This window comes from Ursus americanus, chromosome 17 (assembly GCF_024610735.1).
Source record: "Ursus americanus isolate L20-20 chromosome 17, mUrsAme1.1.p, whole genome shotgun sequence".
Lineage (NCBI taxonomy): Eukaryota > Metazoa > Chordata > Mammalia > Carnivora > Ursidae > Ursus > Ursus americanus.
In genome coordinates, this window is record NC_142143.1 from 55,197,632 (window position 1) to 55,225,615 (window position 27,984).

General features: G+C 49.5%; 1 protein-coding gene across 1 annotated transcript; it reads right to left on the reverse strand.

Moving 5' to 3' along the window:
• Positions 1-436: 436 nt before the first annotated feature.
• Positions 437-27,889, reverse strand: KIF5A (kinesin family member 5A). Its single transcript, XM_087869025.1, has 29 exons — positions 27,421-27,889; positions 17,857-17,944; positions 17,674-17,747; positions 17,193-17,297; positions 16,900-16,948; positions 16,223-16,278; positions 15,907-15,994; positions 15,505-15,629; positions 14,913-15,017; positions 14,611-14,759; positions 14,357-14,505; positions 13,850-14,025; positions 12,864-12,932; positions 12,275-12,481; positions 11,824-11,970; positions 11,074-11,262; positions 10,590-10,707; positions 10,168-10,232; positions 9,949-10,058; positions 9,487-9,588; positions 8,899-8,959; positions 8,593-8,664; positions 8,356-8,460; positions 5,566-5,782; positions 5,160-5,313; positions 4,773-4,855; positions 4,337-4,364; positions 3,749-3,863; positions 437-2,691 (listed from the first exon to the last, which is right to left on the reverse strand). Exons 1-28 carry the CDS (start codon positions 27,547-27,549, stop codon positions 3,785-3,787), a joined length of 3,099 nt encoding a protein of 1,032 aa, XP_087725151.1. The 5' UTR covers positions 27,550-27,889; the 3' UTR covers positions 437-2,691; positions 3,749-3,784.
• Positions 27,890-27,984: the final 95 nt, after the last annotated feature.

Below are 27,984 nucleotides of genomic sequence, written 5' to 3' on the forward strand. Positions count from 1 at the left end.
AATAAAATATAGGATAAGTTAATAAAAAATTATATATTTTAATGAGGTAAATTTTTTAAAGATTCGTTTATTTATTTTTAGAGCGAATACGTGAGCCGGGGAGTGGCAGAGGGAGAGAATCTCTTAAGCAGACTCCATGCTGAGCGCAGCCCAACACTGGCTGGATCCCACAACCCTGAGATCATGACCTGAGCCAAAATCAAGAATCGGATGCTTAATCAACTGAGTCACCCAGGCACCCCTATTTTAATGAGGGAAATCTATGTATAATGACACGAAACAGCTCCAGAATATATTGTCAAGTGGGGAAAACAAACAAATTTGTGTAAATATATAGGAAAACATCTGGAAGGATATATACCACACCGTCAAATGTCATTACGTGCAAGTAAGGGAGTGGGACCGGGGAGGGATAAAGATTTGCAACACCGCAGAGTCATCATTGAATTTATTTTATTTTCAAGGTATCTATGTACATCAAGTAAATACACACTGGGGTTTGTGCGGTTTGGTCTGTCTTCCACGCCGGCATGCAACATTTTGGCAGATGTGAGTGGGCAGGCCAGGCGCCCTTGTGGTGACCCTGGCTCTCTGGAAAGGGACGCTGGGGTGGGGGGATGTAAAGTGAAGCTTCTGATGAAGGCCTTGTGTGTGTGTTCTTATTTATGTAAGTGAATTATATTTCCCTTACATCTCTCTCCTCACCTGCCCGACACCTTCACGTTTCCTTCTGCGTTTTAAAAGAATCATTTGGTGGCAAGATTACTCCTGCTGGCTTCTCAGGTGCCCTGTAGCTCATGTCTACAGGTGCACAGGCATCCTCCTTCTTCTCCCACTGGGCCTTTCCCTCTCTGCTCTGAGTTAGGGGCTTGGGGCAGGGGAGCCAGGTTGAACCCCTTTCCCTCAGAGCAGTGGTTTGCGAACAACTCTGCAGAACCCTCAGGTTCCGAACTCTTAGGACCATTCAAGAGCTCCTCCACTAATGAAGCATTTTCCACCAAATAAAGAAAATGTAAACTGCCCAGGTCTGCGTCACTTTGGGCTATTTTTTATATCAGGGCTCTAGATAAGATTTATTTTTAAAATGTTTGAATATCACTGCCTTGGATTTACTCTACACCCTTCTGGTCAATTTTTCCCTGCATTTTTCCATAATTGCTAAGAGAGGCCCAACAGGTAAAGGAAAAAGGAACTTTTCCCCTTGAAGGAGTCCCAGGCCAATACGGCCTGTATGTATAAGCTGGCACTCACACCATGCTTTCTTTCCTGCTTCAGAGGCTAGGTGATGGTTGCCCTGCTGCTGGGGGATCCTGTTTTACCATCCTATGTAAGACTGGGTATTTGGACACCAGATTTTCTTGATTTGGACTTTCTTGATTTTGACCTCCACTCTCCATCCCTGTAGTTACCTAGAAAACCACCTTAGCACCATGTGGAAGGAAAGGATGTCTGAAACCAAAATAACCGTCCTATCAATTACATGGGGCAGTGTTGGGGGGAGAGAACTCCCCTCTCACCACCCTCCCCCAGTCTGGAAAATCTTCTCTGCCCCATTCTTTAAAGTGCACTTAAAACCAGATGGGGACATTATCAAAGGGATTCTGTCAAACAAAATTTTTTTAATGCATCACGGGGATAGGTCAGGCTCTAGCCTGGAGGGAAGGCATCTTGAGATAGATATTTTGCCAATGAACTGGAAGGTCCCAAACCAAAAGGTGGAGATGGGAAGAACATGCAGCCCAATATGGGACAGAGAAAGGAATCCAGCTCATCACTGTGGCAAAAAAATACTTGGAATTTCCCCACCTGCTCACCCCCAAACCCAAAGAAGCAATCATCTGACCACACTTGCCTATAACTCTCACCTGGCTGATGAGCAGCCATTGACAGACTGTTGGGAAGGGTCTGCCTCCTCAAATTTTCAAAATATTTTAAAGCAACTCTAGGTTCTGTTCATGAGTTCTGGGGCAGAGAATATCAAAAGAAGTTTTGAGGAGAAAGGGAAATGGCTCCTTGAACAATCCATGTCCTCGGTCATTGGGGCAGGGGGTCGGGACAGGAAGAGGAAGGCAAAAAGTGCACTATGGAGGGTGGAGTTGCACACCCAGACCCCCTCGGTTCGGTTGAGGGGTATATGAAGAAAACTCTACGTGTAATTTAGGAGTCCTTCCATGTTACCCTACCCTGCACTGTCTGTATAAGAGGAGGGGAAAGAGTCTATTTCTGTATCTTCTTATGATGCTAAGACACTCTTCTGCTTAAGGCTTTGTGTGCGTGCGTGTGTGCATGTGTGTGTGCATTTGTGTGTGTGTGTGTGCGCGTGTGTGAAGGATCACAGCCCTCGAGCTCCCGTTTTTCCTTTTATCATCTCCATGAGTAACACCACTCAGTGTGAGAGTCGCATGTTTGAAAGAAGAAACATTCACCCTCTTCCCTATTGCCCCGAATGAGGAGAATATACTATGCTTAGAAATTGCTAAATACATCATTAGATACTGAGAGAGTAAGACAGAGAGAAGAGAGAGACATAGCAGCAGTTTTGATATACAGATACAGAGTACAAAGAGATACAGAGTAAGAGAAGACATCAAACAGTACAGTTGAACAACGAGGGTTGGGAGGGAGTTGTTAGTATTAGAGACCACAGGTTTGCAGCATGCTGAGAGGAGAGGCCTCAGTCCCTCTTAGAAACTGGGGAAGAAAGAGAAAGAGGTTGTGAGGAACCACCTTGCAGTCCAGGCACTCAACAGGAACAGGTGGCATTTGTATAAACTTTGATTTACAATCTTGTTCCTTTAATACCAACAAGCGGACACCACTCTCTCGGCCCCTGCTCCTGTACTCCAGCCCTTCCTCTCTCTTCCCCATCCTTCCTTCCCTCTCCCTCACGCGTTTCTGCCTCGGTGTGCCGGGCCTACTACCCTGGAAAGCCCCAGAGAGGGCTCGCTGTGGACACAGCCCAGCAAGAGACTGGCCGTATTCCTCTCATTTCTCGTTCGCCCGAGACCCAAAGGGGACAGTAAGACAGGCTCCTACGGTCTAGCTCTGGGCCCCAAAGCAAGTGAGAAGCCCGGTGACACACAAGCACCAGGAAGGTGCCCAAGCTGCTGGAGAGGACTGGGGACAGAGGTGGAATAAGGGGGGCTGAGAGGGGAGCACAGCTCTCTTCCACCTCCGCTGAGCAAGGTGGCAGGGGAGTGCTTACACTGCAGTATAGCGACAACAAGTCAGACCTCTGGGGGCGTTCCGAGAGCTTCTTGGTGACCCACGCAGATAACGAGGTGTATGGGACACAGGTACAGGAATGAAGCCAACGCCTCCTTTACTGGAGGTATATTGGTTCGGAAAATACCCATCCATCCAAAATTATTTTAGGGTGGAGGCAGAGAGGGGGCTGAGATGATCTCTCGAGGTCTCCTAATACCCACTCCATTCCCAGGCATGGGCATGGCTCTAGATGGGCACCGCGTCTGCTCGCTCTTTTTGATGTGGCAGTGACCCCTACTGGCAGACAGGCAGTACGGCGGTTACTACTTGGGCCACGGGAAAGCATCAGCAGGGGGACATCATCAGTGTCCGGAGCCCGGGGGCCAGTGGGGACGTATCCCCCAAGCAGGGAAAGCAGGAGCTGAGGGACAATTCTATAGTAAAAGTTTTGAGATGATGAAAAAAAGCAGGAGAAACAAAGAGGCTGAAGGCAAGACAGGAGGCCACCGGAGGCTGGTCAGAGGGAGCAGCCTGAAGCTACCTGAAAGTGCAGGTACGCGACAGTCCTTGAGGGAGATTAGCTGGCTGCCGTCTCTTGGTGGAGAGGGAAAAGCTTGGCCTGGTCCTCAGCCTCATAGCCGCACGGCAAGTCACTCCTAGAAGAACAGACCCAGCATTGTCAGCTCCGTATAAAGGAGAACATTCCTGTCACTTTGCTCCCATAGCATATCGCTGTGAGACAACAAAAGGCAGGGACTATTCAGGGTTTACAGGAATACGAGGAAAACCAAGGCTGGAGAGATGAAGCTGACTTGCCCAAGGTCACGGAGTTCCCAAAGGAAGGAGAGAAAAACCCAGGTCATCTGACGGCCATGGCACTCCCCCAGCCCCCATGCCGGAATGGGGAGAAGCCACAGGTGGGACTGGAAGAGGGGATGTGCTCTCTGCACCAAGAGGCAGGGGATGAGCAGATCTTCGGGACAACAGGGTGATGGCGAGAGTGGCTCTCATTTCCTCCTCCTTTCCCTGCAGGCTCCAGAGACCCTCTAAGTAGGTAGGGCACGAGGGAAATGGAACCATTTCTTCTGGTCCCACCCAGAGAACTCAAGAGCAACGGGGACTGGTGTACCTGTTGTCATTGATATCTGTGGCATTTCCTGAAGACATCATCATTAAGAACACAGGATTCGGAGAAGAAAAAAGGAGACGGGTGTTAGAAGCTGGCTCCCCAAACCCTCTCTCATCCTGACCCCTTCGAGAAAAAGGTAAGGCTTTGGAGTATAGCTGCCGCCTGGGTCTGTGGCACTCTATTTTCAACTACCCCAAGCCACATGATCATTTTGTTTGAGAAAGTTCTCCCTGATCCCTTCTGATGGAAAGGAGAAGGAGAAAGGCAGGGGAGGGTGGGGACAGGCACGGCAATAGGAGGAATCCACTTCTAAGAGTCTAAGACCCTGAAGCGATGGGCAGCGTTCAAGCTGTAGGTAGCGGCTCACTTACTTTGCTTCTACTTTTCAACTTGCCCTGGGGATCCCAAAAGCTGGTCCCCCATCTTTTTCACTCACCATTATCCATGTTGGCCTTCTGGTAGGAAGCCAGGGGCCCGCCGGCAGATGTGGCCCCGCTGCTGGTACAGGAGTTTGCAAAGCTGGATGGAGCAGAGGAGAGAGATGCCGCCTCTGGCACCTACCCTCCACTGAGCTGAGGACCCATGATCCCCTCAGGGATGGAGCCGTCCACCCCTCCCTTCCCCAGAGAACAGAGGTCAACAAACATGGCCCTAGGCTGAGAGGGCAATGCCCACCTTCTAAACGTAGGTGTGACATTGAGAAAGGGTTCGAAATGAAGGTACTTAGGAAAGAAATTAAGTGTCAGCCAATAACTGACCCAACCTCCCCTGATGGAGAGCAGAGAGCCCGGGCTGACTCCCGCCCACTTCTGGGGCCACTCACTACATGTCTGAGGTGGAGCTGGGCGCAGCCTGCAGGTACAAATTCTGGTAGTTCTGGAAGAGGCTGTTGGTGTAACTGATGCACTCAGGGCTCCGGCTGCCATAGGGGTTGGTGGGTGAAGATGCGGGGTAGTGGCCGGGCCGGACGGGTTTGGCTGTGGTAAAGCAAGGAGAATGACCGTGACTTTCCCTGCAACTGCCCCGGTCCCGGAAGTCACGGAGCTGGAGCTGAACTGAGTTGCTCATAACATCACTCACTTTCATACATTTTGGGGGGATGGTAGTGGGGTGATTCTGGGGTGGAGGTAGGAGAAAAAGCAATCATCTGGCTGCTTGACACTTCGGAATGTGCTCATCTCCCCCGGAAGGGAATCCCACCTCGGCTGCTTCCACCTACTCCCACTCACCAATCTGAGCAGAATGGCCCCGCTTGCCGGAGCTCTTGTAGCGAACGGCCTCCTTGATGCGGTCCACCTCCTGCTGGTACCGGCGCTTGTCCTTCATGGCGCCTTCCTTGGCCTCCTTCAGTGCGCCCTCCAGGGCCTTAACTCTCTCAGCCGTAGCCCTAAGTCGTTTTTCCAGTTTAGGAAGCTCACAACGCAGATCTGCATTGTCACGTACCAGCTGTGGGGTAAGCCCGAGGGAAGAGGCCGAGGCAAAGCCAGCGGTGCAGCGTGGCGGCGCGGGGCAGGGAGAGAGAATACAGAAAAACCAAGTCAGAGAACACGGAGACCCCACTCTTTCCTCGAAAGGCCTCCTTCCCTTTACCTAACTGCTCTTCTGACCCATTCTTTCCTTCTCCCGGAGCAAACAGTGGTCAGGCATGAGAAAAGTTACATCGTTTTCTAGCAGAAGACGTGCCAGCTCCACTGTAGCCCAGAACTCTTGTGACAGTGCCCTGTCCCCCTCTTTTCCTGGCCTCGATGCCCACCCCCCAAGACCTCACAGCTTGTGCCAGACCAACAGCCCCAGGGCAACCATGGGGATGAAGCAGCCCTCACCCAGAGATGGCTCCGTAGGCATGCACAGGGCGGGGCTGCGAGAGCACAGCGGCAGTCTGGAAGGTGGGTATGGTTTTGAGTGCAGGTTAGCTGCAGTGCAGAGCAGGAGCAGAAGCTGGAACATGGGAGCCCCCGCCTCACCCCCCACCCACACACATTCATGCAGCACCCCGTAGGAAGGAAAGAAAATGTTTGAGGTCTCACAAACATTTGTGCTCATTACCTTCACATCCGAGGATTTCCTGGGCTGTCCCTCCCCCATTTAATTTAAGCTAGAGGGTGGGAACAACCACCCTGCAGCCAGAGAAGACTTCCTGATCTCTCTCTAGGGTTGCACACAATAACGGGGGGCCCTCCAGCCTGCGGGAGCCGGCCTCGGAAGATGGCAGGTAAAATGGTAGAGCAGGGAACGTGGGGAGAAAGGGAAGAGCTTGGAAACACATCTGTGCCCCTTCCATTTTGGACAACGTAAAGATTATGAACAATGGTTTGCTGTGACAAGAGTTTAGCTTCATTGGGAATAGGGCTGAAGCCTGGCTATTTAAGATTCTGTGAATTGAGGAATTTCTACATCTCTCTCATTTTCTTTCTAGTCTTGTGTCTGCTGAGGTAGGACATGATAAGGAGGCATCCGTCATCTAGGTGAGTTGTTTTTGGTCTTTGGAACTTCACACAGAGAGAGGCAGTGGCATCGATGAGGAAAAAGGAAACAGCCCATGGTTTCCCAACACCTGCTACGCTGTAGACAAGCCTGGAGGACGTGATGCTGGGTGCAATAAGTCAGCCACAAAAGGACAAATACTGCAGGATTCCACTTATATGAGGTACTTCGAGGAGTCAAAATTATAGAGACAGAAAAAAGAATGGTGGTTGTCAGGGGCTGGGGGGGAGGGGAATGGGAGTTACCATGTAGTGGGTATAGGGGTGCGGTTTTACAAGATGACAGGGATGGGGGAGGACGGCTGGGGGGGTTGCACAACAGTGTGAATGCATTTAATACCACGGAACTTAAAGATCACTCTGGTGGTAAATTTTATGTGTATTGTACCGCAATAAAAATATTAGGGAAAAAATAAGCAATATGACATGCATCTGGGCAGAGAAGGAAAGTGAACACACAGAAAGGAAAACAGGATGGCAGAACTGACTACAAATGTTTCTTCCCTGGACTTTCAACCTTTCTGGAACGCTGTTACATTGTTATACGGCTGGACAATAAGCAAAGGGGGAAAGATGGTAGTACAGCCCTCTGCAGGCCCAAATGAAATAAATATACCCCGCAGATTATCACTGGGTCACGGTTCTGAGAGTTTTTTCTTTCATTATATGTTTAAAAAAAAAAAAAAAGATGTACCAAGTATTTGCTAAATATGCTGGACATTGCACGCTGAGAAATGTACGCTCCGGTTTAGTGAGAATACGAGTTTAAATCAACCGTTCAGGTGGGTTTGAAAGAAAGGGAATGCGTATAGATGAGGGTTTATTTCATGAGTCAGAAGAGCCAGTTGACTCTGTGGCACCTGTCTTCATGGCTCAGATATCTGGCTCTCGCAAGGGTGCTCCTGCTCTCTACGCACCAAACAAGTCCTGTCCTGACTCCTTCGGACGCCTGTCTGCCTCCCCACCCCACCCCTTGGAAACCCAGTCAGCCACCTGAGGAGCCGCAGCAGCAAGGAGGGCGACAGAGAAGCAGCGACGTACTACACAGCAGTTTCAACCAGCCCCAGCTGGAGGACATCCTTTAATCGCCCTGCATGCCTGCCCCAGGCCTAGGCAGATGGAGCTCCCTCCTTGAGAGAAAGCCGACTTCCCTGGCTTCTCCTTGTCCCGACCACTATCCCTCGTGTGTAGTTACAGCCCCATGCCTCTGAAACCTCCACCAGGTCCAGCCTCTCCCTCCAAATCCATAGGCCTGGGGAATTTCACTTTGAGCAGAGGCAGGCTGGGAGCTTTAAGAAGGGAGAACAGGCATGGGACAAAGAACAGGGTAAAAGTGGAATGAAACGGGGATAAAGAAGGGATTCGTAGGAAAAGTAAAAGGGAAAAGTAAGGAAAACATGCAAGAGTAGGTTTTCCTAAATCCAAAGGACCTCGGAGGATTTGGGTCTCCTAGGCACCTGGCCTCAAGAGTTCTCTTCACCCCTTCCCCTACTCTTACCTGTTTGTGAACCTTTGTAAGCTGTCCCCTACTCTTACCTGTTTGTGAACCTTTGTAAGCTGTTCCAGGTTGTTCTCAAGAAAGGAAATCTTCTGCTTTTGGGAGTGAATCCCCCCACTGTCCTCGGGCTCCATTTCTGCACTCTGATGAAAGACGGGGGGAAAGATGTGGCTGTCCCAAGGCCTTAAGGGTCTCATGCAGACCAGACCAAGCCAGCTCCACTGGAGGACACAGGGGTTGGCGAAACCTGGGAAGATTCCAAGGATGGCACTCACTTTCTTGACTCGAGTCGTGACGTCTTGAACGAACAGCTTGCGAAGGTTGTGCAGGGTCTGGAGTTCCCGGGCCTGGAAAGAATGATGACAAATTGGGGGTAGCCAAGTACCAGGCCAACCTTTTCGCTCCAAATATTGGAACTGTCAGTCTATCTGGGCAGGTGAGTCACTCATCCTTTAGGGAAAGATGTGTCCTGATTATGCCACAGACTGACTCTGTATAGGAATGGGGTTATGGAGAAATCAGGGAAAGAAATGAAGGCCCCACCTCACCCTGTTAACTTGGCACAGAGGGAAACCACTCACAACTGTCTCCTCCAGACCCTTGAGGTCCTGCTTGGACTGTTCATGTCGCTCGTACAGAAATCTGGGGCAAGAAGGAAACACAAGAGTCCCTCAGGACCGTCCTTTCTCCCTCTCTCCTCCCTCTCCATTCCTTTGATCTAAAATTTATTATTACTTATTTATACAAGTTACCCATGTTCGCTGTGCAGAAATTAGAAAAGGAAAAAAAAGTAAGATGAGTTTCATAAAAAGCCCATAATTCTACTACTTACAGATAAAACCACCATTGCCGTTCTGGTGTCTGTCTTTCCAGACTCTCACTTCTGTGCAGGTATATCCCACAAAAATTGTACGGGATCATATCATTCATACTGTTTTGTAGCCTGCTTTTCACCCGTAACAGAACATCACAGACATCTTTCCAGGCCAGAGCAGCTAATATTCAGTAGAGGTCATTTCTGAAAGTCTTTTTTTTGGGGGGGGGGATCCTTCCCCACCCCATCCTATGACTTTTCTGAGGCATTTGCTTCCTGTGGCTGCCCTCTTCCCACCTGCATCGTGCCCTGCCCCTGCAGGTGTGAGTGAGCAGCGGTCTGGGCTACCACTCACGTCAGCTCCTGGAGTTTGCTGCTCTTCTCACGTTCTTCATTCTTCAGCTTCTCGTAGTCGGCCTGAAGCTTCTCCAGCTCTAACTGCAGCTTCTGATTCAGGCTGCCGAGGGCACCGAGGTGTCGGAGAGAACAAGAAGGTTAGTAATGGGGGGGGGGAGAAGACAAGCCCTGCAAACGTTTTCCTTCTGGTACAGGTGGGTCCGGTCAGGACTCACGGATGCATCTACCTTCGGAATATCGGAAGCAGACACAGGCCACGGGTTCCACAACAGAGTGAGGAGCTGTGGGCTATCTAATCATAAGAGCTCAAGGAGAAGAACTAGTCCTCACTCCCATGCCTCCTGGAGTTGAGCTCCAAAGCTGTGGCACAGTCGGGGGAAGTGGCCCATGGAAGTGAACACACCAGACCCTGGGCCAAGAGGGAGCCGTGGAGGCCGGAGCCACCCAGGGGGACTCTTACTCTTTGAGCTCATCGATGGTCTTCTGCTTCTCGTTGATCTCGTCCCGGAGGCGGGCCAGCTGCCGGTGATGGGCCTCCCGGTGACTCTCCATCTGCACCTCCAGGGCCTTCTGCGAACAGCCCCACCGCACACTCAAAGCCAGACTCCCAGGCACCAGCTGGGAGAGGGCTGGCACAGCCCTGCTGGCCCCGGCGGTGCCCTGCCCCTTCCCCACTCGCCTTCACGTCGTCTGTGTCCTGTGTGTCGGGCTCCTTGTCCTTCAGGGCCACTTCGTGCACAGTTTCTGAGGGAAAGAACGAGGGGAGTGCAGCTTACAATGGAACCTACCTCCTCCGGAAAGAACTTCACTTTGCGACCAGAGCTCCAGCCAGGGCAGGGGACATCAACCCAGTGTGGGCCCTCAGGGATATTCTTCTGGGTTAGGACAGTGCGATTTGATACGGCAGGGAAAGAGACCCACGGACGGTTCACGGCCTGTGTACAATAAGCTACATGCCAAAGCTTCCGTGATCTCAGTCTAATGCGTGGGATGAGTGTGCTGTTAGGAGGTTTATTCTGATGTTTGTGGCTTTTCCTCCCTGCCCCCCTCTGGGATCTCAGATCCCAGGACGCGTGGTTTAGAGGTTGAAGAAGGCCTCACCCTGGGCCTGGAGCTTGGCCAGCTCATCGCTCAGGGAGTCATAGGACTCTTCCAGGTGCCGCTTCTTTAGCTCCACACTCTGCATATATTCTGTAAGCGAGCGGATCTTGGCCTCGTGCTAATGGGGGAAGGGTTGGTGAGGGGAAGAAGAGGGGTGGAGTCAAGGACACAGCTGGGTGACACAGACCTCTGCAGCTCTCCTCCCAGGCCATCCCCTTCTGCTGCGCCGGCCTGAAGATGCAGGGCCAAGGGCCATTTCTCTAGAGACCCTTCCTTTAGACCACATCAGCTCAGAGGGTGGTATCCCCTCGGAACCTTCCCTTCCCTGGCCTGGACCCTCCCCGGCTAGCGCAGGCGCTTCTGTCCTGGACTTCCGTTGACCCTAGGCCCTTGACATGAAGGTGGGTGCTGGGAGTCTTATCCCATAGCCACAGAATCGTCCTCCTTCCCACGGCATGCAGGGTTCTCGGTGCCTGGCACTCACCTGGGAGATGAGGAGCTGGCAGGACGAGAGCTCCCGCCCAGTCACCTCCATCTTGCGATGACATTCCACCTGCAGGTTCTCTAGCTGCCGGCAGCGCTTGACCACAGACTTGACTTCTGACTTGATTTTGCTGATATAGAGTCGGGCCACCGTGAATTCCTCCTCGATGGCTCCGCTGATCTCCACCGGCTGCGGGGTGGGAGAGGGCAGGAAGAGGTGGTTCTCGGCCACAGCGAAGCTTTTACCCATTCCTGTGCATTCTGCCCACCCCGAGTACACCCCCCCACACACAGACTCGGGCGGCACACGTATTTTCCAGACAACTTGTAGCTGCTATCCCCTGGCATTTCATACTAAGTCCTTCTCCCTGCACTTAAAGATCCAATTCTGACAGTCGCCCTCTTCCGACTGTGATTTGGAGTCACACTGTCTGCCTGATCACCCCGACGGGTCACCGTCACTGCCACGGACTTGCTTATCTCATTCCCAGCTCTGTGCCTCACCTCTAAGCCGGCTATGTGCACATCTCCACGGCCTCTTCACTCAGCACCCACTAGAAGGTCTATTTATAGCTGAGTCTGCGCAAAATTCTGCTTGCTTTCCCGGGTCTAGTTAAAAGGCCTATTTCCTGGCTCTTTGGCCCGCCTTCCTCAGTATCCCTGAGAGCCTGGGTGGTGCCCCCCTGCCTCTCCCACCAGTGGCCAGAGCAAGAACGACCTGAACAAGACTGCTGCCTCCAGCCCCACTCACCAGCTTAATCTCCCCGTTGCCCACGATGACACTGAACTCACTCAGGTCCTTCATCAGCCCATTCAGCACCTCTGCAATTCGTTTCCGCTGGTGTCCACTGACCTCTTGCAGCCTCTGCAACTCAGACTCCAGAGCCAGCATGGTGGCCTGGGGACAGCCCCTCGAGTCACCCCGTTGCCCTTCCCACTCCCCTCCCTAGCCCAGGCAGAGCTTCTGCCTCATATGTGACCCCGAGGGCTGCCACAGAGAGAACACGGGCCCTGCCAAAGGGTCTGGAAGAGACAGGGGTCAGGAGGGTGAAGGGTGGTGACAGGGCAGGGGAGGGTCCCCTGGCACAGGATGCAGCAGGGCAAAGGTACGAGTGTGATGCGGCCCTGGGACGCAGAGATCCCCTGGGACATGGAGGGTGTTCCGGAGGCCAGGAGTTCCTGGACCCCGGTCAGCCACTCACCACCTTCTGAGACAGCTCATCCACCAGAAGCTGGTTCTGCTGGCTCTTCTCCTCCACCTCCTGGGACTTCTGGTCGTAGTTCACAGCCAGCTCCTCCAGGGCCTGCAGCACCTCCTTCACCTCCTCCTTAGCCGCGTCGTTCTCTGACTGCAGGTGGCTCAGCTCCCGCTGGACCTTCTCATTGTCTCCTCGGGTGGACACAAGCAGCTTGGAGGAAGAGGCAAGGCACGTGAGGGGGGCTGCTAAGCGACCGCCTCTATGGCCCCTGGTCTGGGAAGCCGAGAACACTGGCCCAGACGGGGCCTCTCTGGCACCCTAAGCCTGGAGGGCGGAGCTCTAGCAGAGGGGCAAGGGTCAAAGCAAGAGTCAAGAGGAAGCGGGCTGTAGGGTTCACAGAAGGAAGAAGCACCCAGACTCCAAAACTCGTGTGTTACGCAAAGCCCCAGGTAAGTCCCCAGACTTCAACTGTTTTGGGGGGTGACCAAGCCCGACGCAGGAGACTAAGCCCTTCTTCTATCTGGTTGTAAAAGGTCTTTGATGCCTTCTAGGGAACACACCGCTCTCCTCTCACGTCTGTCCTTTGTATTACCTCTTCCTGGTCCAGCATCTGCTGCTTCAGCTTCTCTATGAGCTGGCTCTGCTGGTTGATCTCATCATCCTGTTGGAGGCAAGGGGGAAAGATGGGGTGAAGACACGCCGCTCTGTCTGGTCTGGACTTACAGGGGTGGGGGCAGAGGTAGGATCCTGACAAAAATCCAGACAGCTCAGGCTCTGAGTTAGAAACCCCATATCCTAAAAAGAAGTTTTTCCCTCAGTCTCTTGCCTCACTCCTGCACTCACTTTCAAATTCCTTTCTCCCTGGAAGGTGGTAGAGCCTTGACAGTACACAGCAAAAGCCTTTGGGTTAAAGTGCATAACCCCTAACCTAGAAATCCCACTTCAGTGCTCCGTTCTAATCAAATCATTCAAAAGCAAAGTCTTATGTCCAGGGGCAAAGACAGTGCTTTCAGTCACTTACAAGAGCAAGAACAAACTACTAAAAACGAGACTAGCAGCCCTGTAACAAACAAATGGTTCAATACGTTTTGATAAATGGACTGTCAGGCAGCCATTTAAAAATTACTTTTTGTGCAGAATTGTTAACGAAGCAGGACACTGCTCCTTATACAATGTAGAATGAGGAAATCGAATGCAAAGTTACGTACAGTGTATCTCAATTGCACGCTCTATCTATGGAGAAAAGCTGACTCTTCATAGTATTATTTCCGAATGGTGGGATGATGCATGACTTAAATTCTCTTCAATATTCTTTTATTTATCTTCTAAATTTCTTAATAATATAATTTTTTATTACGTTTAATTTTAATTCCAGTATAGTTAACATACGGTGTTCTATTAGCTTCAGGTATATAATACAGTGATTCAACAATTCTAAATGTTACCCAGTGCTATCTTCCACACTTTCAATCATGAGCATTTGTACCTTTTAAAATCCAAAAAAGGCAGCACAAGCGAATCCCTTAACCCCTCACTGCTCATCCCACTGGCCTCCCCACTGTGCCCGGGTGTCCTCACCTTGTCATCGAGCTGCTTATAGAGACGGCGGATCTCCTCCTCGTATTTCTGTCGCTCCTCAGGCGCGATGCGCACCACGATGGATGAGTTGTCATTCACAGGGGTCTCCTCGCAGAGCTCAGCTCCCAGGGCCGCATCATCCCCAGCCAGGCGCTCCGTCTCAGGCACATTCTCTCCTGGCCAAGGCGCAGAACGAGGTGAGGGAAGGGAGAAGAGAAAGCTGCACCAGGAGTCCTTCCTCCCTCGCTCCTCAACGCCAAGACCTCCGGGCAGGTCTCCATCTCTGTTGCCAAGTGCACCTTCAACCTTTACTGGGGGTAAGATAAGGGCGGACAGCCCCCTCCCCTCTTCCCTCACCACTGCTCGACTGCACCCCTCCAGAAACACGGCCCTCCTTGGAGGCTGCCTGACCTGAGGCCCCACCCCAGACAGCACGTCTCTCGTCCCCTCAGCCTCCTCCCACCCCACCCCACCCCCCGCCTCTCTGCCAGCGGAACCCTCTCTAACCACTGCGCCACCGGCTGAGCTCAGCCTCTAGCTTGGCGATCGTCTCCTTCTGAGCCTTTGTCTTCTCCTTCTCCTTCTCATATTTCTTCTTCCACTGCTCGGCAGTCAACTCCAGATTCACTGAGGCGGTGTTCTTAATGGTCTTTGCCCTGGGTAAGGAGAACAAGGAGATGAGACCCCCATAAAGGCTTGCGTGACACGGAGGGGAGAGAGCAACAGGGTCTGGCCCAGGGAGCAGGGACCCTGCCACTGACCGCTGCCCGAACATCAGGGTGGACTTGGTCTCTGCGTCGTTGTAGCTGGACGGCGAGCAGCAGATGAACATAGTCGTCCGGCAGTTTCCTCCCAGAGAGTCCTGGAGAATCCGTGTCATTTTGCTGTCACGATATGGAACGTAGCTTTTCTGGGGGAGGAGGGAGACCACGAATCAGGAAACTATTCAACAAGGGAATCAGAAAGGATAGTGGTGCTGACCAGGGATGGAGCACTGCATGCATCGGGCATGATGTGATGGCAGCAGTAGGAGAAGATGGGAGGGGGCCTAGGCGACACTCACCGTGCCCTCAGCCAGTGCAGAGATCACGTTCCCAAGGGCTGACAGTGACTTGTTGATATTCTTTGCCTCATCCAGCACAGCTCCCTCTGCTCCGGTCTTGCTGACCTACCAGAGCATTAAGGGATGAGTGTGTCATGAGAGCTATAAGGGGAGACAGGGCTCTCATGGCCTCTTTTCCACTTAGGGGGATTCAGTCCAAGGAGGGGACAGGGGAAGAGAACAGACAAGGCCCTTCCTCTGTGACCCTAAGCCCTCTTGCCAAAAGCCACCCCCTCTCGCCCAGGTATTATACTAGCCCATTTATATGAAATGTCCAGAAAAGGCGAATCCACAGAAACAAAAAGTAGATTAGTGGTTGCCAGGGGCTGGGGCAGGCGGGATAGGGAGTGACTGCTAACAGGTGATGAAATGTTCTAGAATTAGTGGTGATGGATGCAAAACCTTCCAGACATCCTAAAACCCACGGAACTGTATAGTTCGAAATGGTGAACTTTATGATATGTGACTTATCTCTTATTCAAAAAGTTATTTTGATGAAAAAAAGTCCCCCCCAGACCTCCTTCCCTACCCGCCCCATCCCCAGACCCCCAACCTTCTCGCTCCCGGCCAGGTCCACTAGATACAGCTTCCCACTCAGCTTCTGCTCGGTCTCCATGTTCTCCTGCTTGATGTTGATGAGGAAGATGCTGTGGCTCCGAGAGCTGTGTTCGTTCATGTCTGCAGAACCAAGGGAGAGGTGGTCTGTACTGACACGTATGGCGTCGAAGCCCTCAGCTCCCGGCCTCCAATGACCGCTGGCCCACCCGGAGAGAGGCGGCACCTGCCAGGACTAGCCCTGCCACTGCGTCTCCCAGGCAGCTGGGTCGCACACCCAAGAGGAGCCTCTTCTTCTGGAGGAGACAGTCTGGCCCTGCTCACTTCCAGTCCCTCAGCCCCAGAGGACGCAGGCAAGCAGCAGACTCCCAGACTCAAGAGCCCTTAGATCCCCACTCACTGGTGACAGCCACATGACGATTTGATTTCCCCTCGTCAATCACATCTAAAATCTCCTCTGGGCTGGACACAAAGCGTTCGGTACAACCCTGCAGGGGGCGAATGGACAGTGACCCACAAACATCGATCTGCAGATTACATTACCTGTGCGCTGACCAGACGACCTTTCAAGACTGTCTTTTCCAAGCCCTCAGACTCTCCCCGGCCACTTGGCACATCTGCCCTCCAACTTCCGGGTCTCTGGTCTACCCTCCTGCCACACCCCAACTCCCAATACAGTGACCCCCACACACAGGTGCCCCTGTCCCCTCTCTCACCTTGACAAATGGCACCCGATTCTTGTCCTCATGCACAGATAGATTTGTTTTGGTCACTGAATCCAGACAATGTAGGGGAAGCAACGTAAGCAAGGTAAGCAACATAGCACTTACACCCCCAACCCTGCACCCCGAGTCCGCTGAGACAGTAGTTTCTTCTACATGGAAAAAGGAGAGGGGGCCTGGGTGACTCAGTCGGTTAAGCACCCACCTCTTGATTTCGGCTCAGGTCATGCTCTCATGGTCATGAGATTGAGCCCCGGGGCTGGCTCTGAGCTCGGTGCGGAGTCTGCTTGTCCCTCTTCCTCTGCTCCTGCCCATCATTCATGCACTCTCTCTCTCTCACAAATAAATAAATAAACCCCCCCCCCAAAAAAAGAAGAAGACTTTCCCATGAAGCTTAAACTCCCTGCACACACTGAAAGCTCAGTTTCTCCTCCTCCAGGATTCTAGCTTCAAGGTTCCAGCTGGTCTCAGGCTGTTTCTATACAGGCCTGGTTGTCTACGCTCATCTTCTGAACCTTTTCACTTTTGGAAATTTTGGTGAATGGAGGCAAGGGACATGGGTATGAGTGTGTGTGTGTGTCCTGTGCATCTCTCGTCAAAAGCAGTGTGATCTTTCTTTTCCTTCCCCTCCTCACAGCCCCACCCGCCCAGTGGGGTTCATCACCACTCACCATCCAGAAGGTCGCGAATTTTGTCCAGGTAAATCTCAAAGTAAGAAACCTAGTCAGGGAGAAAGTGAAGAGGGCCTGTCTTAAATCGGACCCAGGGATCTCAAGTGAACGTGACCCACTCAGATGGTAGTAGTAGGAGAGAAAGAGCAGAAGAGAGTATCTGGGCAGAGAAGAACTGAGGTAACCAGAACAGGCAAATAAGCTGGGGCGCCCAGGTACTCGGTGAATTCATACTAGCTCTCCCCCCCACCCAGGCCCCATCTGCGGATGCCCAGCTGTCATGCCGCAGTCACCTTGATATGGAACTCAAGGTTCTCATCCATGGAGTAGATGTGGTTGAAGATGTCTCGGGCAATTCGAGGAATGATTCCCATCAGCTGGGGGTCATGCAGCTTTCCCTGGGGAGGAAGTGTATTCCAGAATGAGGCTGAGACTCAGAAAGAATGAGACAACTCAAGAGGTGGGCGGGTGAACACAAAGGTCATAGTGGATAAGGAGACCATCTTGAGGTAGGAGGCAGTCACTGCCATGGTCACTGCCGCGAGAGAGAGAACTGAGTGGCCCTTTGGACTATTACTGCAGTTGCTTGTCCAGATCAAAAGAAGAAAACTGCAGCAGGCTGGAGGGATTTCACTAAACTTCCACTATAATCCTGCCCCTCCATTCATCCTCCAGACCAAGCAAGCTTGATTCCTAGGTCTTGCCCCACCGAGATTCCTTGGAGCCCATGAACACGCCCAGCTCCTCACCCCTCATGGAAGTCAGAACCCTCACCTCCATGGTATGTGTTTTCCCTGAGGATGTCTGTCCATAAGCAAAAATGGTGCCGTTGTAGCCAGCAAGGACATCTGGAAGAGACAGCAGAGAAAGAGCACTGGTGGAAAGAAGTGGGGTAAGGAATGGGGAACCCAAAAACATATATTCTAAAAATCATCTTACAAAGATAATACACGTTACCTTTGACAATCTGCATGGCACATGCATGATAAACTTGCTCCTGAGTCGTGTTTGGGGGGAACACACGGTCAAAGACATATGGCTTCCCCTAGAATGGGAATAAAACATGCAGACATCGGCAGTCAGGATGTGAGGGAGAAGAAATACTGCAGCCCCCTTCCATTAGCCTGAGAAGGCACCTGTTTTTCACGGATGATTTCGGGGGATGAGGGGAACTAGAGAAACAGGCGCAGAAGTTAGTACTGACACCAGGAGTTGTTCCCATGCGTTACAGAGTGCCATTGAGAAGTGTCACAGCGTGAGACTGTGTGAGGGGATCTCAGTCTTGGTGTGACGATTTAGCTAGCACTCCACCACTCCAGGCCCCTCCCTGGGAAACTAAACCGGGAAAAAACAGTAGGGCCACAGGCCATGGAGAGTAAAAAACAATTCATTAAACATTAAAAATCTAGGGATGCCTGTGTGGCTCAGTCGGTTAAGCATCCTTTGGCTCAGGTCATGATCCCAGAGTCCTGGGATCAAGTTCCACATGGGGCTCCTTGCTCAGTGGGGAGCCTGCTGCTCCCTCTGCCTGCCGCCCCCCTCCCTTGTGCTCTTGCGCTCTCTCTCTCTCTCTCTGACAAATAAATAAAATCTTTAAAAACATTAAAAATCTACCTCTAGGTTTAAAAATATCTTCCTCAATAGATCCATATGTCCTGATACGGAAGGATCTTCAAGATTCCTTAAGTGAAAGATGCCAAGTTAGGGACATATGTTTAGTATGTTCCCTATTACGTAGATGAAATATACATATATCAAGCTGCCGAGCTGTTGTGCAAACATTAACACAAGCTCTCTCTCTGTGAAAGAAATATATGAAATCAGAAACATGGGTTTCCTTTTAAGGAATCAACTTTAAGAGAAACTGAAACAAATCACTGACCTACAAGTACTTTGTTTCATTTAGGTTATGTTACAAATCATGTGCGCTGGTAAGATGCTAAAGATACAAAATATTTACAACCAGGGTGCCTGGGTGGCACAGTGGTTAAAGCATCTGCCTTCGGCTCAGGGCGTGATCCCGGCGCTATGGGATCGAGCCCCACATCAGGCTCCTTCCCTATGAGCCTGTTTCTTCCTCTCCCACTCCCCCTGCTTGTGTTCCCTCTCTCGCTGGCTGTCTCTATATCTGTCGAATAAATTAATAAAATCTTAAAAAAAAATATTTACAACCTGGGGAGCCCAGCAAAGAATATATTTGCTATCTAATCGTACTAAAGGAAGATCTCTGGCAAGATTGAATGAGACTATGTTCTCTATCACAAGTGACAAATTTCTCAGTCGTGTTTCCCTGCCATTCAGTATAAAGAGACTATGACTTAGTTGTCACATTGTTTTAATACAGAGCCCATCTTTATCCATCTGAAGTGTAAAGCTCTAAGTCTACGGTCACCAGAGTTTGGGAGACATGTTTTAACTAATTAAGGAAATTCATAAAACTTTTATTGGCCAGAACTGGAGAGAGTGGCTCTAGGAATAGTCACAATATTCCATCTATACATAGAATTTTTAAAAGAGGAATTATACAAAAATGTTAACAGTGGTTACTTTGAGAGACAAGTCTTTTATTTTACATTTTGTATCCTGGATTACTTACATATATGTTTTTTAAAGTTTTACTTTATTTTATTAGTAATCTCTACCCCCACCATGGGGCTCAATGTCACAACCCCAAAATCAAGAGTTGCATGCTCTTCTGATTAAGCCAGCCAGGTGCCCCTGGATTGTTCATATTTTTAAACCATGTACAAGTATTATATTTTTAATTTTTTAATTTCTTAATGTCACAGAGAGTGGGACAGTAGTATATTATTTTGTTTCCTTCTTTCTACTTCTTTGCATAAAGGAAAACTAATAAATATATTTTTTAATATTTAAAAGATTTGAAAAGTCTGGCTTATGGGGAAAAAAATCTACCTGAAATATTTATCTGATCTCTTTTTGGTGAAAGCCTTTGAAGCCCCCAAACCAGAATCCACAAAGAGAAATAGGTCGCAAAGATGCTCTCTACAATGAAGGGAGCACTGTAAACTGATCGGGCCTTCCTGGAGGACAAGTCTATTAAATATTTAAATGCCCATACTGTTTGTACACCATATCAGGGAGTCCAGTGCTAGGAATTCATTTTACAGCATTTACTTTAGCACTTAAAGATTTATGTAGAAGGGTGTTCAGTGCAGCGGTGTGTATTAAAGTAAAACTAGAAACAATTCAAATATCCATCAACAAGATGTTGGTTATGATACCTCCATATTCTACTCCCACGAAAATGAGTGAGGTTGGTTTACATATATTGGCATGTTCAAGCTCAACTGAGTGAAAAAATAAAAACTGTGCGTAATGTGATCATATATTTTTTAAAGCATATGCAAGTAACAGCCTTAGGGAAAACACATGGAAAACTAGAAGCAGACCTGCTAATGATGGTTATCACCAGAGAGCAGAATAACAGGAACTTTTTTGTGTGCTATGTAAATGTTTTATAGTGACAACATACTGCATAGATGATGTTAGAGAAAAGTATGTAATGACAAGACAAGGCATACGCAAAATACCGTTAATCAAAAAAATAGTATGCAAAAAATAAATACATAGAATAGTATGCAATGTAAAAAACAAATACAAACAGTATGTGGGGCGCCTATTGAAAACAACTGAGAGGAGTAATATTTGGGGCCGGTTAACATAAGCAATTGATTGAACAACGGCACGTGCGCGTCTGTATTCTTTGTTGATTTACAATGATGTCATAATAGAGGCGCCTCAGCAGCTCAGGAGGCTCCACGTCCGACTCTTGATTTCAGCTCAGGTTTCAATCTCAGGGTTGTGAGATCAAGCCCTGCATTGGGCTCCAAGTAGGCATGGAGCCTACTTAAAAAAATAAAATAAAATAAAATAAAATAAAATAAAATAAAATAAAATAAAATAAAATAAAATAAAATAAAATAAAATAAAATAAAATGACATGATGTCAAAATAGAACACCAATAAATCTCAAAAATATGTTGGTAAATGAACTCAAACACAAGAGAGCACATACGGTATTATTCCCTTTGTACGAAATTCAAGAAAGGACAAAATTTAGCTAGTGATAGAAGTCAAAATAGTGGATATGATAGTGGAGTGATATTGACAAGGGGGCAAGTGGGAACTTTCAGGGGTGATAGAAATACTCTAGATTTCCATCTGGGTAGTGGTTACATGGGTGTCAAAATGTGTTATAAAATTCATCTAACTATTTGCATAAGATTTGTGTACTCAGTGTATGTAAAGTATACCTCAGTAAGTGCTCTCGTAAAATATAACATCATAAAATGATGTTATAATGGCTCTTTAAAATGGCTGGTTGATGCACAACCTCATTATTAATAAGAGAAATGCATATTAAAACTACAAAATACCATTTAACCTATTAAAGTGGCCAAAATAAAATATTTTGACAATGCATTGCATTGGAGAGGGCATATACAAAGTGGGGCCAACTCTATGAGAGGCAGTTTGGAACCAGTTCTGAAATTTTTAAATACATATACTTTAAGACCTCAGCTTCTAAAATGTAGCCTATAGACAGGCAAAATATATATACACAAGGTCATTCAATTGTTTGTAATAGCAACTTATTAGGATAACTCTAAAAGTCCATCATTAGGGACCCGGTTAAATAAATTATGGCATATCCCTACAACAAACTATACGGTTGTTAAATAGAATGAGATATGTTTTTATGTGCTGATAAGGAAGAATCTTCCAGACTCATTGTTAAGTTAAAAAAAAAAAAAAAGGCAAGGTACAGAACAGTATGTATACTATGCTACCAATCTTGTTAAAAAAAAAAAAAAAGTATATGCAGAGGTACCTGGCTGGTTCAGTCGGTAGAGCGTGCAACTCTTGATCTTGGGGCTGTAAGTTTGAGCCCCACATTGGGTATAGAGATTGCTTAAAGTAAATTTTAAAAATTTTTAAAAAGTATATGCACGTATATATATAATTGCTTATAAATGTATAGTATGCTTTTAGAAGAACCCACAAGAAACTGGTAAAAAGGTGGTGGGATTTTGAGTGATTTTTAGTTTCTTGTATGTGTTTCTCTTTGTTTTTAATTTTGCCAACAATTAAAACATATTAGTGTTGTAATCAGACTATGTTTAAAATTATTAAAGAAAAATCTACCTTGATTTTTTTAAAAAGGTTTGAGTGAGTTTGTGGGGTATTCATAGAGCTTTTGTGAATTTTTCATCCTTTTTATCTGAATGGTTCATCATTACATTTCATTATAAAGAATAATATCCTTATTACATAGAATAAAATCATACAGTGTTAAAAGAAAACAGCTTTAAAGTGACATTGACGCCTGTCCTCCTCAGTGGTAATATCTTTCTTTTTAAATTTAATTAATTTATTTTTTGTTGAAACTCGATTCTTGAATTGTAATCTAACTCAGTGTTGTTCTTACCCAGTGGCCAAGAAACAGAAACAAACAAAACATGTCTATCTCAGTCCAATAACTCTCGCCTCTTCTCCACCAATGATGTCTATCTATGGTTCTTGAAGCCAGGAATGCAGCCAAAGGGGATTAAATATAACTCTCAAGCCAACTTTGCCCCTCCCTTCTTCCCTTCTGGGAACATGGGCACCAATGCATTCTTGTCTTTCCCTCTGTCTCTCTCCTCTCTCTCTCACAAACATTCCCAGGTACAGGATTCCGGAGAAGGCTGTGAATGCATTAAAATGGAGGGCGCTCTCCAAGTGCTGAAGCCAAGTACGGCCTGAGAAACCCCTTTTCTGCAGCCTGGGCTGGGAAGAAGGAGGAGACCAGAGAGGGTAAATGGTGGTGTTCTCAGTACTGTGAGGATAAAAGATACCCAAGAACTAAAAATGGGTTCACTTAGTAAACTCGTGAGCATGGAAAGCCACTGACACATTATAATTTCTGGGGTTCTAGAAAGGCCTGCTATCACATTCCTATTCTTGAGTAGGCCCTAAAATTCCAAGTCTAGTTCATTATTTTACATTTTTATTTCTGTTAAATTATAAATTTCTTTTTAATTTTCCATTGATTATACTCAAGATGAATTTGTTGTCAGATCTTTTGATAATAACTAGACCAGTGGTTTTCTACTTTTTCTGCCTCTAGACTACTCACACAGGAAACATCAGCATTATTTATTTATTTCTCACGACACACAATTACCTTGAGTCGGATTGTTGTATGTTGTGGGAGACTTCTTATCAGAATCTGTGTGTGTATAGTTTGCAAAAGCCACTTTTTTTTTTAAAGCCGTTTCTGATAACCCCTCTCAGGCCTCTGCCCAGACCGCTCCACAGCCTGGACCACCATGTAGACCAAGAGTTTTCTGAAGGTAGGGATTCCCTGTAAATCCCCAACATCAAGCACAGTCCTTGGCCCACAGGATGTCCTTCATAAATATTTGTCAAAAGCAAGATATTGTTGGAGGAAGAGAGCAAGAAGAGATTAGAGACCAGGATGTTTGGATGAAACCACCAGTAAGAAGAGGAAAGGTTAACTTCTTCCCAGTGTGTCAAAGGCTAGCTTGTGGGGAGACAGCATATATAAAAAAAATAATAATAACATCTACCTCTTATCAGGAGTTTATTATGTGCCTGTCCTGTGCTAAGCAATGTATATCCATTATCTCACTTAATGCTCACAGCAATCCTAGAAGGTACCATTAATATTCCATTTTATAGATGTGGAAACCGAGGTTCAGAGAGGTAAGGAAGCTTGCTCATGGACACACAGGTGAGAAATGGTACCGCACAGTCTCAAACACAAGCAATCTGAATCCAGACCCACAGTGCCATAGTCATCCAAGAGCTGAAGCGCCTGAACATGAACACGGCGTCAAATCCTTATCATGGCTTCTCCTTCCCCTTCCCCACGTGACCCCCACCTCCATTTGAACATTTCTCCAAATGCTTCCAGACAGAACTGAAGCCCTTCATCACTCCATTTTTCTGACCTCAACCCCATCTTCAGAAGTATGCGATTCTCCCACCCATCCTCTCCCAGGAACCCCCCTCACCATGCCAGCGTCGGAGACTGGAAGACGGGTTTCATTAGAAACACTGAGGGAGACCCTCCACCTTTGGGGAACACCCCCTGAGATCCACCCCCCCCCCAGCAATTTAAGCACTGCTCACAGCCTTCTCCAGAGAGCTCCCTTTCAGAGTCCCGCAGCCCAGGCCTCCATTCTCCGTAAACCCACCCGAGTCTCCTTGTTGTCTCCTTGTCCATTTGTGTCTCCCAGCACCTTTCGGTAGTTTTCCATTATGTGAGCTGACTGAAGCTAATGGGAGGGCCTAACATCAGGGGTCCCAAGATGACCAACCTTTTCAAACCTCAATAAAGCGCTTGGTAGAGGCTGAACTTCTGAGCACCAGGCCTGATTTCCATGGTGACACCCCTGGGGATTGTTGCCATGGTAACGCTGGAGAGACACTGGCCACGGTGAACATTACCTCCCCTCTCCGTTTTCCTTTATGAGACTCCCCCAAAGGTAAAGGGAGACCTGCTCACCCTCTCCACATATCAAAGGAATCCTGGGCCACCCCAAACAATACTGACTCTGATCCAGTAATCCTGCAGGTCCCAACCTAGCTTCTCCAAATGAGGTACTTGATAGTCCTGGATTTTTGCCAGCTTAAGAACCTGTTAACCCGTTAGGAGATCTGAGGGAGGAAGAATATAGTGCGCACTTCAATGAATGAGGGACAGGAACAGGGAGGGGGGGAGAGGATGTACAGGTCATCCATCCCTCGTCTGGCATAGAGGCAGCAGCCCAGACAGCAGGCACCCGGACACTCTGCCCACCAAGCCCAAGGCAGAGAGACACTTAAATGCGTCCAATGAAAAAGTCACACTGGATTCTCAGTGACATAAAGAGCAAAACAAGGTACACAGCACATAGACAGTAACCCAGACACCCTTCTACTATGACTCAGGCCATTAACTTTGGCTAAGCCCCATCCCCTAGATTCCCGAAGAAGTCAGGGGAAAGGGGGAGGGATGAGGCTGAAAGAGCTGTCTTTCCAGCTTATTCTCCTACCCTTTGCCAAGCAGAAAAAGCCCACGAACATCTGAGACTCTGAAACCCTGTGGTGGCCGCAGTGCTGCAGAGGCAGAGAGGAGAGCCACCAGAGAAAGGAGCAGGGGCTGGGTTTGGAGAGACTATTGTCTCCCCCTTCCCTCTTCCCTCACCTTCCTGAAGCAGCTTCCTCCATTCATTCCTCAGATGCCGGGCCCCAAAGGGAGTGAGAGGAAAGAGGAAAGGGGGTAAGAGATTTCCTTCCCTTGGTGGGACCCTCAAGCGTTGCCTCCAAATCCTTTCTCCTAGAGCACTCCTCCTTCCAAATGAGCAATGAACAGTCAGGCTGGGAAGGCAAGCTCCAAGGATGCTGCCTGAGACAAAATGGCCCCCCATAAGCATCTATCTCAGCTGGAGAGATTGACAGGAAGGGCTGGGGCAAAGGAAGACACACAGTGAGACAAAGGTGCAGCCCTGCAAATACGAGGCAAAAGAGGCAAGGAAGGACCAGCTGTGGAACTAAGATAGAATCTCAATTGGCAGGGGGCCCTGGGCCTCTGCATCTCTCCCCCTCTCCGCCTTCTACAGTGTCTTTCCTGTTTCGAGAATTGGACAGATCAATACCACCACTCCTTCTCCCAACGTCACCCCACGCCACATGCCTGCCACACCAGGATGGCCTGAGAACCTAAAGGAATTTGTTCAGACTTACCTGAAAGAACTACACCAAGGAAGCCAGGCTTCAAAGTAGAAGCCTTCCGTGGCTGCGCTCCCCCACGACCACCTCCCTCCTGTTTCTCAGCCTTCATGTCTCAGGGGGACCTCAAGCTCCAACTCTTACAGCTAATGCCTGCTGTCCAGACTACCTGGAGAGGAGCCCCCAGGATTGATTATTTTAGCCTGGCCACACTGACCAGACTGTAAGGCCTAAGGTCCTCGAGGCCAAAAGAGACAGGGGCCCTCTGGATGTGGTGAACATACATGTATGTAAGCACGCACACAAGGCAGAAGCACCCGTTTGAGTTCAGTGGGTGAGAGCTCAGCACGGTGACAGACTGGGGCTCTTGGGGACGGGACAGGTAATCAGGCTCTTCCTAAGGCATGTTTACTCAAAGTCCCAGTCTCACTGATTCAGAGGGCCCACGCTCCGTCCCCATCCTTCCCTCATTCCTTTAATAAGCATGCCTTGTGCCAAGCACTGTGGACCAAAGATATATAAACAGTGCCCCTGACCTTGAGGACAGCCATCATATGTGCCCCTCCCTTCTCAATTTGGCTACAGTTTCCTGGCCCAGCACCCCTCAAGCCCTACAGGACTCGACCCCAGATCTTTCACCCCATAGCTTAGCCATCCCTACCAACCTGGAAAAGGAGGGGTGGGTGAAGAATTCCCTAGGAATTCCATTTGGGCCATCGCAGATAAAGGTCCAGAAGAGAAATCTGCAGAGGCAGTGTGATATAGAGGAAAAGCCATGAGCTTTGGAGTTAGAGATCTAGGTTCAGATCCATGAATTTACAGGGTGACCTTGAGAAAGTCATTCAACTTCTTTGGGCCTCAATTTCCTCATCTGTAAAATGGAAATATTAATACCTACTTCCGAGTGTTGTTTTGAGGATGAAATAATACATGTCGAGTAACAAACCCACAGTAAATGTTAGTTCTCCTTCTTAATAAGATCTCCTCTTATGATGACAGGGTAGAGCTGTCCTGATGAGGTAGAAGCAGCTTGCTACTTTTTACTGGATCATCAAGAGAAAGGATGAATAAGCAAGTACCTATTAAGACCTCAGGATTTGGGTATTTTTATTTGTTAGGGGGAACTGGGGTGTCTGAAATCCTCTTCCTATTGTACCTGGGAAAGCAGACATTTTCTTAGGACCCCAGAGCCCCCTTCCCAAACTGGGTGTGGCATCAATATGTTTCTTTCTCAGAAAACCCTTCATCAGACCTGTGCCCTCCGCCAAAGTCTAGGCTGTAACTACTTCAGGGGCTGATGGAGGGCTTGGTCTTAGAGCCCACTCTCATTTAGACCTCCGCCCGCAGAGACCCTGGACTGCCCACCTCCCATCTAGCCCATCCACTAATCTACCCCCTCCCTTCCTGGGAGGTGGGGGTAGAGATCTGAGCCAATAACAAAGGGAAGATGCGCTTTCCCTAGGGGAGAGGGAAAACATCAGAAAAACACGGGACTGGCTCTAAGGGGTGGGGACGCTGCAGCGAGCATCAAAGGGGAGCTGGGTCCCCTGACTGCGAGGAAGTAGCCCCCTCCCACTCTGCGGAGACTTGGCCGCCCGCCTAGCCAGGCCACACCCAGCCATCCTGATGCAGGGGAGAGGAGGGGCTGCGGCGGAGAGGATGGAGGCTGAGCGGCGGGGAGGGGGCGCAGAGTGACAGCCAGGGGCAGAGTCGGCGGGGGCGGGGGAGATTCGTCTTTCCGACCCCTCCCCGAAAATCCCTCCCCGGGGCGACACTCACCCCAATAACGACGCTGTCGTCCCCTTGGAAAATGGGGATGAACTTGTCTCCCCGCAGAATCTCGGCCTGGTTCAGAGGCCGAAATCGGCAGAGCACCTTGATGCTACATTCGTTGTTGGTCTCCGCCATGGTGGTCGCCGGCGACGGGCTGGGCACTTCTCGTGCTGCAGGGGCGGTGTGCGCTCCGGAGGAGGGGTGCTCAGCTGGGGCCGAGGCGGAGGACAGGTGCTCGCGGTCTGGAAGCAGGTGGGGCGCCCGGGCGAAGGCTGGAGAGCAGGGCCGGGGCGCGCTTGCTCGCTCCTGCGGCACGGGGATGCGGGCGACCTGGGCGTCTGGTCCTCTCTCGGCGCTCTGCCTCTCCGCCCCTCGCGCTGCAGCGCCGCGCTGCGGGCCTGGGCGGGGCGGCGGCCGCCGGGCGGGCGGGGCTTCCTTCGCGGGGGGCCCCCCGCTCGGTGTCCACCCAAGGGGGCGGCTTTCCGTTCTTCTCGCCTCCTCCCCACCCCTGACGCTCCCAGGTAACCTCGCCCTCACCCCTTCCCCACCCGAGTCCCTCGCCGCATCCCA

Excerpts from the sequence above, each read along its gene's own strand:
- KIF5A (XM_087869025.1), bottom strand. The coding sequence starts at position 27,549 with ATGGCGGAGACCAACAACGAATGTAGCATCAAGGTGCTCTGCCGATTT. Across the intron at positions 11,971-12,274 it reads ATGAGCTGTCTCAGAAGGTG|GCCACCATGCTGGCTCTGGA; the intron begins GTGAGTGGCTGA and ends GGCTGTCCCCAG. Across the intron at positions 5,783-8,355 it reads TTACAAAGGTTCACAAACAG|CTGGTACGTGACAATGCAGA; the intron begins GTAAGAGTAGGG and ends CTTACCCCACAG.